The sequence below is a fragment of the Eulemur rufifrons genome, chromosome 25, assembly GCF_041146395.1.
Source record: "Eulemur rufifrons isolate Redbay chromosome 25, OSU_ERuf_1, whole genome shotgun sequence".
In the NCBI taxonomy this organism is placed as follows: domain Eukaryota; kingdom Metazoa; phylum Chordata; class Mammalia; order Primates; family Lemuridae; genus Eulemur; species Eulemur rufifrons.
Window position 1 is genome coordinate 19,125,252 of NC_091007.1, and position 15,616 is coordinate 19,140,867.

The 15,616-nt window shown below is 40.2% G+C and overlaps 1 protein-coding gene across 1 annotated transcript in view; it reads right to left on the reverse strand.

Annotated features, from left to right (window-relative positions):
• ODAD2 (outer dynein arm docking complex subunit 2) overlaps positions 1–13,932 on the reverse strand; it is a 137,970-nt gene extending 124,038 nt beyond the window's left edge. Inside the window, exons 1-5 of the mRNA XM_069458857.1 lie at positions 13,709–13,932; positions 4,943–5,100; positions 2,650–2,842; positions 1,959–2,065; positions 1,621–1,757 (exon numbers count right to left, since the gene is read on the reverse strand). Coding sequence (XP_069314958.1) covers positions 1,621–1,757; positions 1,959–2,065; positions 2,650–2,842; positions 4,943–5,100; positions 13,709–13,932 — 819 coding nt within the window. The remainder of the gene's footprint in view (positions 1–1,620; positions 1,758–1,958; positions 2,066–2,649; positions 2,843–4,942; positions 5,101–13,708) is intronic.
• Positions 13,933–15,616: the final 1,684 nt, after the last annotated feature.

A 15,616-nucleotide genomic window follows, 5' to 3' on the forward strand; every position in this document is an offset into this window, starting at 1 on the left:
CTACCGCGTCTGTGCAGACGTGAGCTATGTGGCATGTTAGGAAAAGCACCCAAGGCCGTGCCGGAGAGTCGCCCACAGGGCACCAGGGCGGAGGTGCCAGCACGCGGGTACCAAGCCCAGGCAAGGTGTAGCGACTCTCCAGACAGTTCCCTGGGGTGGCTGAGTCCCCCTTAAGGATGTGGGTCCCCTCTGTAGAATTCTGCTTGTGAGCATCAAGTGTGTGTCCAAGACACTAAGGGCAGGATGGCATGGGGGGGGGGAAGCTGAGCTCTTTCTAGCTAGTTCAGTGAATAGAGATGAGATTAAAAAGTGGTTTTGTTTGTTTTTGTGGGCAGGTTTTATTTCTAGAATTTTTGTTTTTTCTTTTTTCTTTTTCGTTTTATTTCAGCTTATTATGGGGGTACAAAAGTTCAGGTTATATATATTGCCCATGCCCCCCCATCCCCCCGAGTCTGAGCTTCAAGCGTGTCCATTCCCCAGACAATGCACATCGCACTCATCATGTAGGTATACACCCGTCCCCTCCCCCATCCGCATCCCCCCACCCCGAGTCAGAACTTCAAGCGTGTCCATTCCCCAGACAGTACACATTGGAATCAAGCTCTGCAGGCTCCCAGCCCAAGCAGCCCAAAGCGGAATTTGGGCGCGTGAGTTTTGAGTGGAGAGATAATCTCCACTTGGCTTGGGCTGGGAGCCTGCAGAGCTTGATTCCCCTTTGCCAGGTCAAGTTAGGTTCAGTCTGCAGGCAGCTAAAGGAAGACTGAAAGGGTGGCAGAGGGAGGACAGACGTGCTTCTTCCTTCCTGTGGTCCCCTGTCCCTGTCAGAGTCATCCCGGCCACAGCCCTTCATTGCCTGGCAGCAGCAGCTGCTTCCAGTGGCAACGGTTGGTTCCAATTTCCAGGTTTGATTTTTTTTTCACAGTACTGGAACCAGGCTGACCACGCCCCCCCAGAAATGTCCTCATCAGCCGACCAGTTCTCCATCTTCAAAGGTCCGGGTCCCCTCTCTGCCACCTCTGCAAGGATCCTCCTCTGAGCTCCTGGGGTCCCCGCCCTAACTGGGCAGCACCCGCTCCCCAGAGGCGAGTCCCTGCTGCACGGAGACTGTCCCGACTCTGAGGGGACAGTCTGGAAGTGGCCCCTGCCCAGAGGTGCAAGTCCCAGCTTCACGGGGCACATCTTCCAGCCTTCTGCGTTTGGATAACCCCCTCCGGGACTTCGACTCCCAGGATAAAAGCTGCAGGTATGACTTCCGCATTATTAATATCTCAATGTCCCTTTCTTGCCTTTTCTTTCTTTAAATACCTGTAACTAATCAGTGAGCTGGTTATGTTGGAGACGTTTTAGTTTTATAAAGTGGAATGGCCCACGTTGAAGCCTGTTTCTGAGAAGACTGGCTTATCCGTGCCCTGCCATGGGGGCGAATAGTGCTGACTCTCAGATGATTTTGGATTTGCTCAGCAAGCGCGTAGCACGGGAATCTGCTTCAATCCCACAGAAAAGCATTTCGTTCTCTGCGGCCATCGAGGTACAGCCCTTGGGACGTGCCAGCAGTGGCAGAGACCTAGCTAATCACCAAAGTCCACCGGCTTCAGTTATGGGTTTTAAAAAATTACTTACACCATTTAAAAATACTCCTTCTGCACTGCAGGTAATACACAGAGTCTCAACGTCGTGGGGTTTCACCACCACGTAACACATTTCCCCACGAATCTGTCTCCACGGGGGGGCTCTACATCCGTTTGAAAATTCATAATCTGAAACCAATCATGGAAAAATCAATGAGTTCCTTAACCTACAGGTTTGTAAAATGTGTTGGCTCCCACACAATAAATACTGTTGAAATTTGAAGTTCTCATTTTCTTAAACCTTTAATTCTAATGTAGGTGGTGAAAGAATTTTGAAAATATAATTATGCAAATGGAAATAACGTAAAATGAATCTGAGAAGATAGAAACCTGAGGTATATTCGATAGATTCCAAGACTGTTTGTTCTCCTTTTCCTGAGAAACGTTGCAGTAGCTCTATATCCTTCTTAACAGGCACTGGATTTAAGCGTATTTCTCTGAAATAAATGTTTAAAACTTCAGCTTAAATGCTTTAAGACAGACTACAGAAAACACATGAATGTATTCCACTGTATCAGGGGAAATATCTTTTTTTATAATTAAAATCAAGTTAATCTTAGCCATGTTATAATCTCATAATAGCACTGTTAAAACATCAAGGAACTAGTGACTATGTTTAATGTAACATTAAATATTTACTTCATTTCTTAATGATAATACTATAATACTAGAAAATACCAGGAAAATGAACAAGTTTTGCAGTATACAAACTCTATCTGATATTTCCATTATAATTTAATAATTTATGTAATAGTCTTAAGTCTTTGAAAATAATGAGGCCACTTGATGTCTTCAGAATTGAATGAAACCCCACTAGAATGTTCCAGCAATGTCACCTGCAAATTTTAATGTTCAGAAGTACAATAAATAAATCCCAATAAAATTAAAATTCTATTCCAATAAAATGTAATGCTAAATCCGTAGCAATAACTCCCACACTTTATTTTTCTTGTTTTTTCTAAAACTCTGAAAGCAACCTTTGTAACTAATTTTTAAGGGTTTCCTTTTTTTAAAGACTCACAGTGAAATATGCTTTAGAGAATGATTGAGCAGGTGCAAATCCAGTTGCTTCAGCAGCATCGCAACCTTGATCTTAGTCTCAATTTCAGGATCATCATCTTTGGTAATTTTATCAATAACATTTAGTGCAGTTGCATCTTCTTTCATTGTATTATAGTCTGAGCCCAGGATTTTTGCTACAGGGTCTCTATTAGCTAACAAAAAAGCAAACAAAAATTATCCTCTTGTCTTCTAGTACAACAAACATAAAGACTAACAAATCCTTCAAAGCTCACTCAAATGTGTTGCTTTCATTAAGCTTTCTCTGACCGACCCAGTTAGAATTCATCTCTGCTTCTGAGATGCCATCGTACTTAGGACCTTTCTTATAACTCACGGGATGCTCTACTTTGTATTGTAATTCATCTATATATGTCATCTCCTTAATAGGACAAAGGCCAAGACATTCTTTCTTGCTTTTTTTATTGACTGTGGGGCATTGTTCAGAATACACATTCCATTAATATATTCAGAATTTATTTGAAGATAGAGAAATACAAATCACCCTAGAAGAATGATCACTAGCACTCTATGTGCATGTGTGTGTGTGTGTGTGTGTGTGTGTACCAGCACTCAATATTCATAAATGCTTTCTCTCCAAAATAGCAAGCTTCTGTGAGCCTACACATCGCTGCCAGTCTTTCCCCACCTGTTCACGCTGCTCATGTTGTCCATGCCGTTTGATCTTAGAGTTGGAAAAACACACCTAACCACTTTTCACATCCATACATGCCAAAATTACAGTGAAAAACTTAAATACCAACTCATGATCAAGGCTGACATAGATGTAAAAGTTGAACCCAGAGATGCTGAAAACAGAATTTGGTAAATGCCAAAAAGCAATATAGTTGAAAATGCAGGAGAAAGGGAAGAAACCTTGTTTAGGATGGAGAAATCTGAGAAAGATGAAAATGCGTGTGCACTGGGACAGGGAGAGGGAAAGGCCTGCAGGACTAATTCAGAAAGCTCGACTTGGCTGGAATGAAGGAACGTACAGCTATGTCATCAACTCCCCAACAGGACACGGCGACGCCACCAGAAAACAGCACAGTCTTAGACCTGAGGGCAGGACCACGCTGGGGGAGGGGACAGCAGGGAAAAGAAGACCAAGGAATCAACATGGTCCCAACTTATCAACCTTCTGGCTGTCATCTCATAGAGATTTATGGGACGACATGCTAGGCGACTTCTGGGGAGAGGCAGGAACCCGACTGCCAAACTGCCACGTGCCACGCAGCTCCCGCAGGAAGGGCAAAGTGCAGCCATGTCACATACATACAGTCTATGTTTTATGTCTGTCTACCAAGTTGAATTTAATGAACAATCGTGTACCTATTAACTACTTTCTTGAACTCAGCTTTAGTCTTCGAGACTTCATCCCTTTTGCCTAATAAGGAACAATAGGCAAGATGTAAAAAAAAGAAGAGGCTGCAGTCCTGAGGTTGGCATCTTTTTTTTTTTTTTTTTTCCTTAAAGGACCATCTTCCCACCTCACACAGAAATGGGCAGAACTCAGGTACCTTATACCTGGGACCCACTATTCACATAATCCCCAAAAACAAAACGCAGACAACACATCTTTACCGATAATTAGGTATTTCTACCTAGAAGAAATATTTACAACGTAATTACAGCCGGTAACCAATCGTATTCTTTTTTGCATGTTATATGATCAGATGACAATGAGAACATCTTTAATGAAGAGGAAGAATATGTCCCGCAGAATTGAATGAATAGAACTGTTCCCGGGAGGCTGTGAAGTCCGCAATAGAATACGGCTGAGAAAAAGGAAAGGGGAGACTATTAAGGGCCCTCTCTGCTAAAGGAAGAGCTACATTCATTGGAAAGGAAACAGACTGTCATCCATCATGGCAGTATGCGGGGACAGGGTGGGTTCAGATGCTGGCCCGCATACCCTGTCTTCTCTCCCGATATGGACCTAACAGGCTACAGTCCACTGGGAGCTTTCCAGAAGCTTAGAAGGTTCTCTTTAAACCCACATGCTAAAATTAGAAACCCAGAAAGCTGCTAATGGTAAAGTAGCAGGCCTTTCATTTTAAAGCAGAAATTTGATATATGCAGATCACTGCGGCCAAGGAAAATTAATTACATTTTCATGAAGTTGTACACATGACTTTTTAACCTTTTAGGCTGTAGAACGTTTTTGTTTTTTTTTTTCCAAGGGACTAAAACAAATGATTTCCCCCAAGACTGTTTCTGAAAGTTCAGATCACAGGACGGAGTGTCAACGTCACCTTCGATACACGCTTGCGCTTCCGTCAGCTTTGCATCTTTGGCCATAAATAAAAAGTGTGACAGCTGCCCAAAGCTCCTAATTTTAATTTGTGGTACAGAGAGAAATAGCAAAGGCTGTCCATTTTTATCAACTTCTTCTGATTTGGCTGTTGTTTCACTAAAACATTAAAAAAAAAAAAATTGAAAGCTTAATGTTACCTGGATGCCAGTAATAGTTAAATTTGAGACATTTAGACCAATTATTCCTATGTCTCATCATAAAACACAGAAAATATAAATACCCCTGGTTAGAAGCTCATCTATTTTCCCACTTTCTTCCACACTCGGGCATCTAAATCCCCAAACTTAACAGCAACAATAGTGTTATAGGATGGAAAGGAAGAAAACTGGAAACAATTTCTTGAATTCACAATTGAACTCAAATAAGCACAGTTTTTGTTTTTGTTTTTCTACCAACGTGTTGGTTTCTGACATCTTTTTAAAAATCACCGGTTCTGCAGAACCATTCATGTTTGAGGGATTTCTAATGTTATTTCATTTATAAAATTTTTACACCACAGTAATTAGTGGTTAGGAATTTTCTTGGCTGCACTGTGTTTATGAACCAAAAAAAGCTATAAAAAAGCAACTAAAGGCAAACTAGATCCTTTCTGTGGGTTATTTTCCCCCTGTAAACTCCCTAATTTGGTTTACCTTAGAATAATAAGTAGTTTTCCTAAACAAGCTTTTCCTGATCAGAAATTATCATCTCCTAGATTTGTGTTTCTGTTCAACGATTTTTTTTAGGTTGCATTTAAAAAATATTAAAATGTTTTCATGGCAGTGTAATTTCTATAGATTCTATCACTTAGAACAGTAACTAAACTGTCTAGGTTTTCTTTAAATTTTTTTTTTATTTCACCATATTACAGGGGTACAAATGTTTAGGTTACATATATTGCCTTTGCACTGCCCGAGTTAGAGCTTCAAGTATGTCCATCCCCCAGACAGTGCGCACCGCACCCATTAGGTGTGAATATACCCATCCCCTTCTCCCTCCTCCCACCTGCCCAACACCCAATGAATGTTAATACTATATGTACACTTAAGTGTTGGTCAGTCAAGTCAGTTAATACCAATTTGATGGTGAGTACATGTGGTGCTTGTTTTTCCATTCTTGTGATACTTCACTTAGTAGAATGGGCTCCAGCTCTATGCAGGATAATGTAAGAGGTGCTAGATCACCATTGTTTTTTTGTGGCTGAGAAGAACTCCATGGTATACATATACCACATTTTATTAATCCACTCATGTATTGCTGGGCATTTGGGTTGTTTCCACATCTTTGCAACTGTGAGTTGTGCTGCTATAAACATTCGAGTGCAGATGTCTTTTTTATAAAATATCTTTTGTTCCTTTGGGTAGATGCCCAGTAATGGGATTGCTGGATCACACGATAGTTCTACTTATAGCTCTTTGAGGTATCTCCATATTACTTTCCACAGAGGTTGTACTAGTTTGCAGTCCCACCAGCAGTGTAGGAGTGTTCCTATCTCTCCACAACCATGTGAACATTTATAGTTATGGGACTTTTTGATAAAGGCCATTCTCACTGGAGATAAGTGGTATCTCATTGTGGTTTTGATTTGCATTTCCCTGATGATTAGAGATGTTGAGCATTTTTCATATGTTTCTTGGCCATTAGTCTATCTTCTTTTGAAAAGTTTCTGTTCGTGACCTTTGCCCACTTTTTGATTTTTTTCTTGCTGATTTTCCTGAGTTCTATATAGAGTCTAGTTATCAGTCCTTTATCAGATGTGTAACATGCAGATATTTTCTCCCATTCTGTATGTTGTCTGTTTGCTCTCAGGATAGTTTCCTTGGCTGTGCAGAAGCTTTTTAACTTGATCAGGTCCCATTTATTTATTTTTGTTGTTGCTGTGATTGCCTTTGGGGTCTTTTTCATGAATTCTTTGCCTAGGCCAATGTCTATAAGAGTTTTTCCAACATTTTCTTCTAGCATCCTTATAGTTTCATGTCTTAGGTTTAAGTCTGTTATCCATCGTGAGTTGATTTTTGTGAGAAGTGAAAGGTGCAGATTCTGTTTCAGTCTTCTACATGTGGCTATCCAGTTTTCCCAGCATCATTTATTGAATAAGGATTCTTTTCCCTGGGGTATGTTTTTGTCTGCTTTTATTTAACTAAGGAGGTAAGACCTCTACAGGGAGAACTACAAAACACTGAGGAAGGAAATAGCAGAGGATGTAAACAGGTGGGAAACCATACCATGCTCATGGGTCAGCAGAATCAACATTGTTAAAATGTCTATACTACCCTAAGTGATCTACAGTTTCAATGCAATCCCTATTAAAATACCAACATCATTTTTTGCTGATCTAGAAAAAAATAATTCTATGCTTTGTGTGGAACCAGAGAAGACCCTGTATAGCAAAAGCAATCTTAAGCAAAAAGAACAAATGGGGAGGCATCAATCTACCAGATTTCAAACTATACTGCAAGGCTTCAGTAACTAAAACAGCATGGTATTGGCACAAGAACAGAGACATAGACCGATGGAACAGAACTGAGAACCCAGCTATAAAACCATCCTCATGTAGCCAACTGTAGGTTTTTATTACATGCTAACATCCCGATAAAACTGCCTACATCTTAAGACCTGATTCGATGTATTTTAAATTCCAATGCAGATAAATAGATGTGAAATGTCACTAGTTCATCCGAATGAGTAAATCTGACAGACGCAGATTACTTACTACTGTCACTATGTCACTAGAATAGAAATGAGAGGACAGGGACTGTGGGAGGCTGAATAATGGTTTCCCAAAAATATCCACGTGCTGATCCCCAAAAGCTGTGAGTGTGTCACCCTGCATGTCAAAAGGGACTTTGCAGAGGGATCAAGTTAAGGGTCGTGAGATGGGGAGGCAATTCTGGGTATCTGGGTGGCCAAACCTAATCATAAGGTCCTTATGAGAGACGGGCAGGAGATCAGAGTCAGAGAAGGTGACGTGATGACGGAAGCGGTGGTCAGAGTGATGTGGCACCATGAGCCATGGAATACAGGGGCCTCTAGAAGCTGCAAAAGGAAAGAACAAATTCCCCTTGAGCCTCCAGAGGGAACCCAGCCCTGCCAACACCTTCATGTTGGCCCTTCAGATTCATTCTAGACTTCTGACCTCCAGAATCATAAGACAACAGATTTGTGTTGCTTTAAGACTTTAAGCTTGTGGTCATTTGTTACAGCAGCCAGGAAACTAGTACAGGGACTTCATCACTCGGGTTCTGCTGGGTACAGATAGGCACAGCTGTCTCCAGGACGTGAAATAGGATTTGCACGTAGAAAGTGCTCAATAAATGTCCGTAGAGTAAATGAATGAATAAAATATTTCCAGACTTGCCAGTGACATGCATTGTGTACAAAATGCAAATTTTCTCTAAGATTAAGCTTCTGGAATGATGTCCTTAGGATTGAAGAGATTTCTTGAAAGCTGGTACCTAAAGATTACTCATTTAAAGGGCCGGTCACTTACGCTAAGTGGAAGATGACAGGGCTAAGTTATAGGCTGATTGAATGCCAAAAATACCAAGCTACTTAGCTTAAGAAAGCCAAACTCCTGGTGAGACACTGGAGGGTGCAGGTGACATTTTCCATTGCTCCTGCTAGTGGAAGCCTGTGACTTAACGGCGAAGTCGGAAATCCAACGCTGGCTCTGCAGAGGACGCCGCAGAGTGGGTTTGAGTCCCCACGCTCACACTTTCTAACTCCTGAAGAACGAGTGGAAAGAAAAACACCGCACTCACTTTGTGAAGCTCAAGAACAATGTGCTGTCAATGAAATCCACTGTCCTGATAGAGAGACTTTTAAACTGGAATTGTGGAAGGGGGCCAAAAATACGCAGTTTATACTATAAAGCAAGAAAGCAGGGAAATCTCTCTTTTCTTTAATCCCCAGTGTCTAGTTTAGTGTCTTATTACTCAGTAAATATATGTCCAAATAGTAATATAGGAAATAAGGCTATAGTTGAGAAACTATTTAGCAGTTTTCAGGGACAAAAAAAAATAAAGAGCTAAATTTTGGTAACAAAATTTAGAGCCACTGATCCTATCACCGAGACTTAGAAATTTTACCAAAATACAATAATTATTGTTGCATAAAATAGTGCAATTTCGAGGTCGAATGTAATCTTAGAGATCGTGTAATTCAGCCTTTCCTGATATTGACAGAAGGGCCCCGAAAGGTATGAATTGTGCTTGAATTGTGCATTCCTGGGGAGAAGAGGGCTTTGCTCAGGTGATCTGACTTCCCGTCCCTGTAGAACTCCTGCCAGCATATAATTCTGTCCTGACACACACATTTCTGAGATGCAGTGTGGTGAGATTCAAAACTATTAATAAAATACAGCAATATTACAGCATATGTGATTTAAAAAAAAACATACTGTATTTCTACCAGAGAAGAAAAGACAAGAACAGGTACTCACATTTTCACATCCAATTTATAAGTTTCTACCTTCTAAAGAATCAAAGCGCCTCAGTCCTATGTGTCACCAACAGATGGTATTACCACTGAGTGGTGTCATTTGTCCTTAGTGTACAGTGGATTGGGGCTTTTATTCTAAGGTATTTTAGAAAGATGATTAATCTCATCCTGTCTGATAAGGGAACAAAAGCAATTGCAAATGGTAATAAAAGAAAGACGTATGATTTCCATGAAAATGAAAGTAGAGCTGTTTTCCCCCAAAAAATTGAACGTGGAGAGACGATGACAAATATTACAGGATGACTACATGGGGAGTGATTGTAAAAGAAAAGATAAATCAGGCAACATGTGAAAAGCACTGTGCCCATCTATTCAGTTAATAATCTGCACAAAAGGAGAGAAGACAGTTGATGAAACAAACCTTCTCAGCATGTGTCCGTTTCGGTATCAGGTGCTGATTAGCTTAATTTAGAAAAAGGCTGATCAAAGTTTTGCCGACTGCTGCAGAGAGTGCATTTGGAGAAGTGCAATATCAAACAAGAAGGCAGGCCACAAATATAAATATATTCCCAGCAATATCAGACTTTCCAAGTAGATAAACTGACTTGTGTTGGAACAGTAGGCCTGAAAGAATGGAGAATATATACACAAGGAGAAACATCTACCTTTACTCTAAAACATCCAAGGACATGCCTGTTTGGTCGAAACACATTTGGACTCCAAGCTCAAATCCTTCATGATGACTTTGGCCTTCCCCATGGACACACGGACCCGAATCCTGTCTCAGGGAGAGTAGCCTCCCTACTTTCAGAAAATGTATAAGCAGCACACTGAGGTTTAGCAGCTAAGCCAGAAGAGTGCATGTGAACCACAGGGCTGTTTTAGCGATAAATTCTTCTGATCATGGGAGGGTGTGTCTGGTTTACACCACTTGTTATGTTGCTAGAAACGGCAAACAGTGCGTGCCTATGGGTTGCTGACTTCCTTTGATTTGGGGACTAGAACGCGGGGTTGGGTCAAGACCTGGATGGGAAAGCATTTGGTATTTCCCATTATTACCACAACCTCAGCCGTATCCTTTGTCTCCTTCAAGGCAGTCAGTACCTGTCTGGTTCACATCAGCACCTTGCGAGCGAGGTTTCCTTCAAACACAGCAACGATCTCCCTCTCATCCCTTCCAATATCAAAGATATCATCAACAAAGGGCAGAAAGAAAAATGATGGACAGAAAAATTGGCCCCCGGAAAAGGTGCAGAGTAAACATGGTAGCAGCACAAAAATCAAGGGGGAGTTGTTTCAAAATATACACAGTGTCAAATGTCAAAAGGTCCTGCTTAGGAGGGAAGGCCGCACATAAGGACCGCATGCAGAGATGTAAGAAGGGAAACAAAGCAAAAGGCAAGTGAACAGGAACAGAGAAAGAGAAACAGTGATGTATTTGAGGCATGTGCTACAGCCCATCTAACTGGGGGGCAGATGTGGCCATGTTTGTCCTTGGAACACAAAATTAGTACCGAGGGGAGATACAGTGACAATCTTGATACTGTTTTCTGTCATAGGCTTTAAATCTATCTTGGTAAAAATGTAATTAATATGTTTTTAATTGGTTTTGCCTATGAGTTCATCTTTCAAGATTAGAAAAAACACTGAACTTAGGTGGAAGCAACACACAATGGGGTAGTATTAATAATCTGGAAATGACAAACACGTTGGGAGAAAGCGACCACTGGAACAGTTAGAAATAAAATACACCATTAAAAATTTTTTTCAAAAAATTCAGAGAGGAGGCAGACCCAGGTAAGAAGCAAAGACCTCTTGAAATGCAGTTCAAGAATGGTTTTGCAGTTCTAAAAATGAAATGCTGATTTTATTCTCACAAATAATCCCAGAGGTAAACAAAAAAGAAAGCATCTATAGGAAGCTCTGGCTGGCCAGGGAACTATTTTTGATATGGTCAGACCTTAAAAGTTCCTATGCAAAACCAAAGAGGAGCAAGGTGATAGTAAAAAGAATGCCTGAGGTACAAAGTAAATTGAGGTTAGATAAAATTATTTTTATATATTTGTTAATTTATTTATTACATAATTATAGTATTTGATTAAATATTATAATGTTATTTATAATTATTACATTAAATTATGTTTGTATAATTTATGTAAACTTATATTTTTAGCAGTGTTCAAAAGACATCAGATGATAGCCCACTGTTTGAAGTGGAGATAGAATTTATTATTTTTTAATCTCAGATTGGAAAGGTTCTCCTTGAGGACAGCACTAATTCTGAAGAAGTCTCTCTTTGTATCAAGCACAATTCATCACCCTCCCCACAGCCACCCCAGTAATTGATCAGTGTAAATACCAAAAGAGATTTTGTCTACATTAGAGATCACAAAACCAACGGCTCCTGGGTGGAAGGGCCAGGTATAAAGTAGCAACGAATGTGGGCAGTGTAGTGACCTAGAGAATGTATCCCCTATCAAAAGAAATTTAAATCTAAATTTAAAAATTCGATAGGTGTCATGTTGGCCAAGGGAAATATCCTCTGATTTGACCTGAGTGCCCCTGGCTTGCACTCCCTGCTTTAAGGAATTCCGAGATTCAGAGAGGTTAAGTGACTTGCCCCCAAACCTACAACCAATCAATCAAAATCTGTACGATTAAGATATTATTTAGATCATTAAATATGAATGTTTGATTTCAAATCAAAATTTTGGTATTATATCGCAAGAAGCAGTACAATTCATCAAAGTATGCACCTCAACTATTGACACAGTTTTGCCATCTTAATGGTAGCTTGTTTATGCCAGCAGCAAAGAAGCCTGGAGAGCAAGTGGCGATGAAATTGCAAAAAGTGTTCTCCACAGCTTGTTGAGAATTGAATATTTTTCCTTGTAAGAAGTGGTCCAAAGCCTGGAAGAAGTGGTGGTCAGTTGGTGCAAGGTCTGGTGAATACGGTGGATGACACAGAGTTTTCAAGTCCACCCTCTGTAGTTTGAGCAGCATTGTCTGTGAGACATATGGTCTTGCAAGAGGATTGGCCTGTCTCTACTGACCAATCTCAGCTATTTAACTGCAAGCATCCTCATCATTTCATCCAATTGGTTGTAGTAGAGATCCGCTGTAATGGATAGACCAGGTTTCATGCAGCTGTAGTGAATAATAGCAGCATTGGACACCAAACAGACATCATTAGCTTTTTTTTAATGGATATTTGGTTTTGGACTGTGTTTGGCACTTCATCTTTATCCAACCATTGTGCCGAACTCTTGGGATTGTCAAAAAGAATCCATTTTTCATCACATCGCCTTTATGTCGTGACAGCAAAGAAAGGCAAGCTTCAAGACATTTCTCTTCTGATGCTCGTTTAATTCATGTGGACTCCATCTATCCAGCTTCTTTACCTCTCCCATTTGTTTCAAATGGTCCAATATTGTTGGAATAGTAACGTCCAACCTTGCTGTTAATTCATGCGTAGGTTGAGATGGATTCGCTTCCACCACAGCTTTCAGCTCATCATTATCCACCTTGGTCTCAGGTCACCACGTGGCTCAATTTCAAGATTAAAATCACCAGAACGGAACCTCTCAAACCACCAATGTGCTGTGCGTTCATTAGCCAAATCTTTCCCAAACACTTCATTGATATTTTGGGCTGTCTGCACTCATTGGTTCCACAATGGAATTCACATTCGAAAATAACACGAATTTTTTTTTTCTTTTTTTTTTTTTTTTTGAGACAGAGTCTCTCTTTGTTGCCCAGGCTAGAGTGAGTGCCGTGGCGTCAGCCTAGCTCACAGCAACCTCAAACTCCTGGGCTCAAGCGATCCTCCTGCCTCAGCCTCCCGAGTAGCTGGGACTACAGGCATGCACCACTATGCCCGGCTAATTTTTCTATATATATATTTTTAGTTGTCCATATAATTTTTTTCTATTTTTAGTAGAGACGGGGTCTCGCTCTTGCTCAGGCTGGTCTCGAACTCCTGACCTTGGGCGATCCACCCACCTTGGCCTCCCAGAGTGCTAGGATTACAGGCGTGAGCCACCGCGCCCGGCCTAACACGAATTTTTGACTTACATGTTTTCACAGAAATTCCTCTGAAAAAAGGTAATCACAAGCCAAAATGTGCATTTAAAGGAATGAGGATGTACCTTCACAATAAACATAAAACAGGAGGTGTCAAAGTGAAATGTCAGAGATATCAACTGTCAAACTTAGTACCTAAGGAAATCAGACGTTTCCTACTTAATAACCTAAACCGAATCTTAGCAGCAATTAACTGGCTTACCTGACAACGTAGCCTGATCCAAACGCTGAGAGATCCAAACTCGTATTCCATTCCAGTGGTTCTACAAAAACATACTTTGCCTCTTTGGGATGCTTGTAGATAAAACTCTCCACAAACATAATAATTTCTTTCAATATCGCTTCATTTAGAGGGGTGATTTCCAGGGTTCCAGTCCCATAGCTGGCGGCAGTCCACTGCGCCGACTTGGTCAGAGCCTCGCCCATGGGTCCCTCACTGCCCGGGTCTCAGCTTTGCACTCGCTGCATCAGAGCAGAAAGAGAAAGAGATAACGGCGTCTACCTTTCCACTGGAACATTTTTCATTTTCGAGATTTTAAACGAGTACTCCTTACCCCACATTCTCTTTATTAATCTTAAAAGATCGATTTTTAAAAAGTATCTAATTGCTCTTCAGTTTGATTAGGTAGTTAACCAGCACTAGGTAAACCTGAGACTAGTATTTAAGGATTTTCCAATATCTGCCTGCCCTAAAATTATTAACTTCTTTATAATTTCCTGGGGCCTAAATGAGAGAATTCAAACAGCTGGGCATAACCTCCAAGCAGAAAACGCTAAGAGTGGAAAAAATAATTTGGAGGAGGTTGGTATTCAGGGCTTAGGTTCACAGATATGCTGGGGGCTGGAGGTTTAAAGGAGAAACGCTCATTGGTGCTGGGCCACGCATCCCTTAGAATTATGCGATTAAATGGAATTCTGTTATCCTGACTTTCTTACAGTCATAATATCTGCATCCGTGCAATGATGACAGACAGACATGACCCTAAGAGCCTTATGAGTTCCCTAGGTGTCTTCTGAGTTAAAAAGAAATAGAATAAGAATATTATTGTGAAATATAATTTTAATTTTTTCTGAAAATCGGTACAGGACACATTGATCCTATTACCAGAGTATCTGAGCAATCCAAATACTGTATTCTCTGCCCAGAATAATATTTAATTGTAATTCACAACTTTCTTAAGAGTAAATGTGAGAGATGCAAAGGGAGAGTCGTTCTGTTAATAGCTTGTTTATCTAAATCCATTACCAAAAGAGTCTAGCAGTAAAATTGTAAACAGAATTTCAAATGAAACAAATTTCAGTTTGGCTAAATAGAAATTAGTCTCTAAAAGCATATCTTTTACAAAAGATAACATAATCTGTAACATTAAGCAAGAGCCAAGTTAGAAAACAAGTTCTGACATTAATTCATACTGAACATTTAAGGCTTTTTTTTTTTTAGATTATCTATACTTGTTTTCTCATTTGTAATAACAATGATCATTAAAACCTTTCTTCCAGAATATTAGAAGAATGGGTATAAAGTTAAATATAGAATATAATTAGCTTTTTTCTCCCATAATTATTACAAAGGCTCAGAAATACAAAGGCAGAAATGACTTAAAGATTTTACTTTCTGTGCTGTATTAAATCTTGAAATCCAATCACAGGGACATCTAGATCACTGAGAAGCAGTATAGAAATCCTCTAGAGACATCTAGTTATCAAGATGATAAGGAGGGAATATTATTGGCATTTAGTGATGAAGGCCAAGGACGTAGGATGTCCTGTGCAGGACAGTACCCCGGAAGAAAGAATTCCGCTGTAACCTCCAAGCATCTGGTAAGTTAAAGAAAACTTCAGATAAATAATACTTGGGCCTAGAATTTTTCTCCACTTTGCAAAAATCAATATCAAAGTATTTTTTTCACAGTTTTAATATACACTGAATTTTCCAGGATTGTAACTGTCATATAAATGAAAAAGAAGGTTGTATGTTCTTGTTTTACCTGAAACTTTACCAAGAGCTCAGCATTTTAGAAAATTACACCATTAATAGCAAAGTTATTCACAAAATTTAAGTTGTATCAGCCTCCATTTGGAGATGCTGTGTCCACAGCAAGTCTATGTA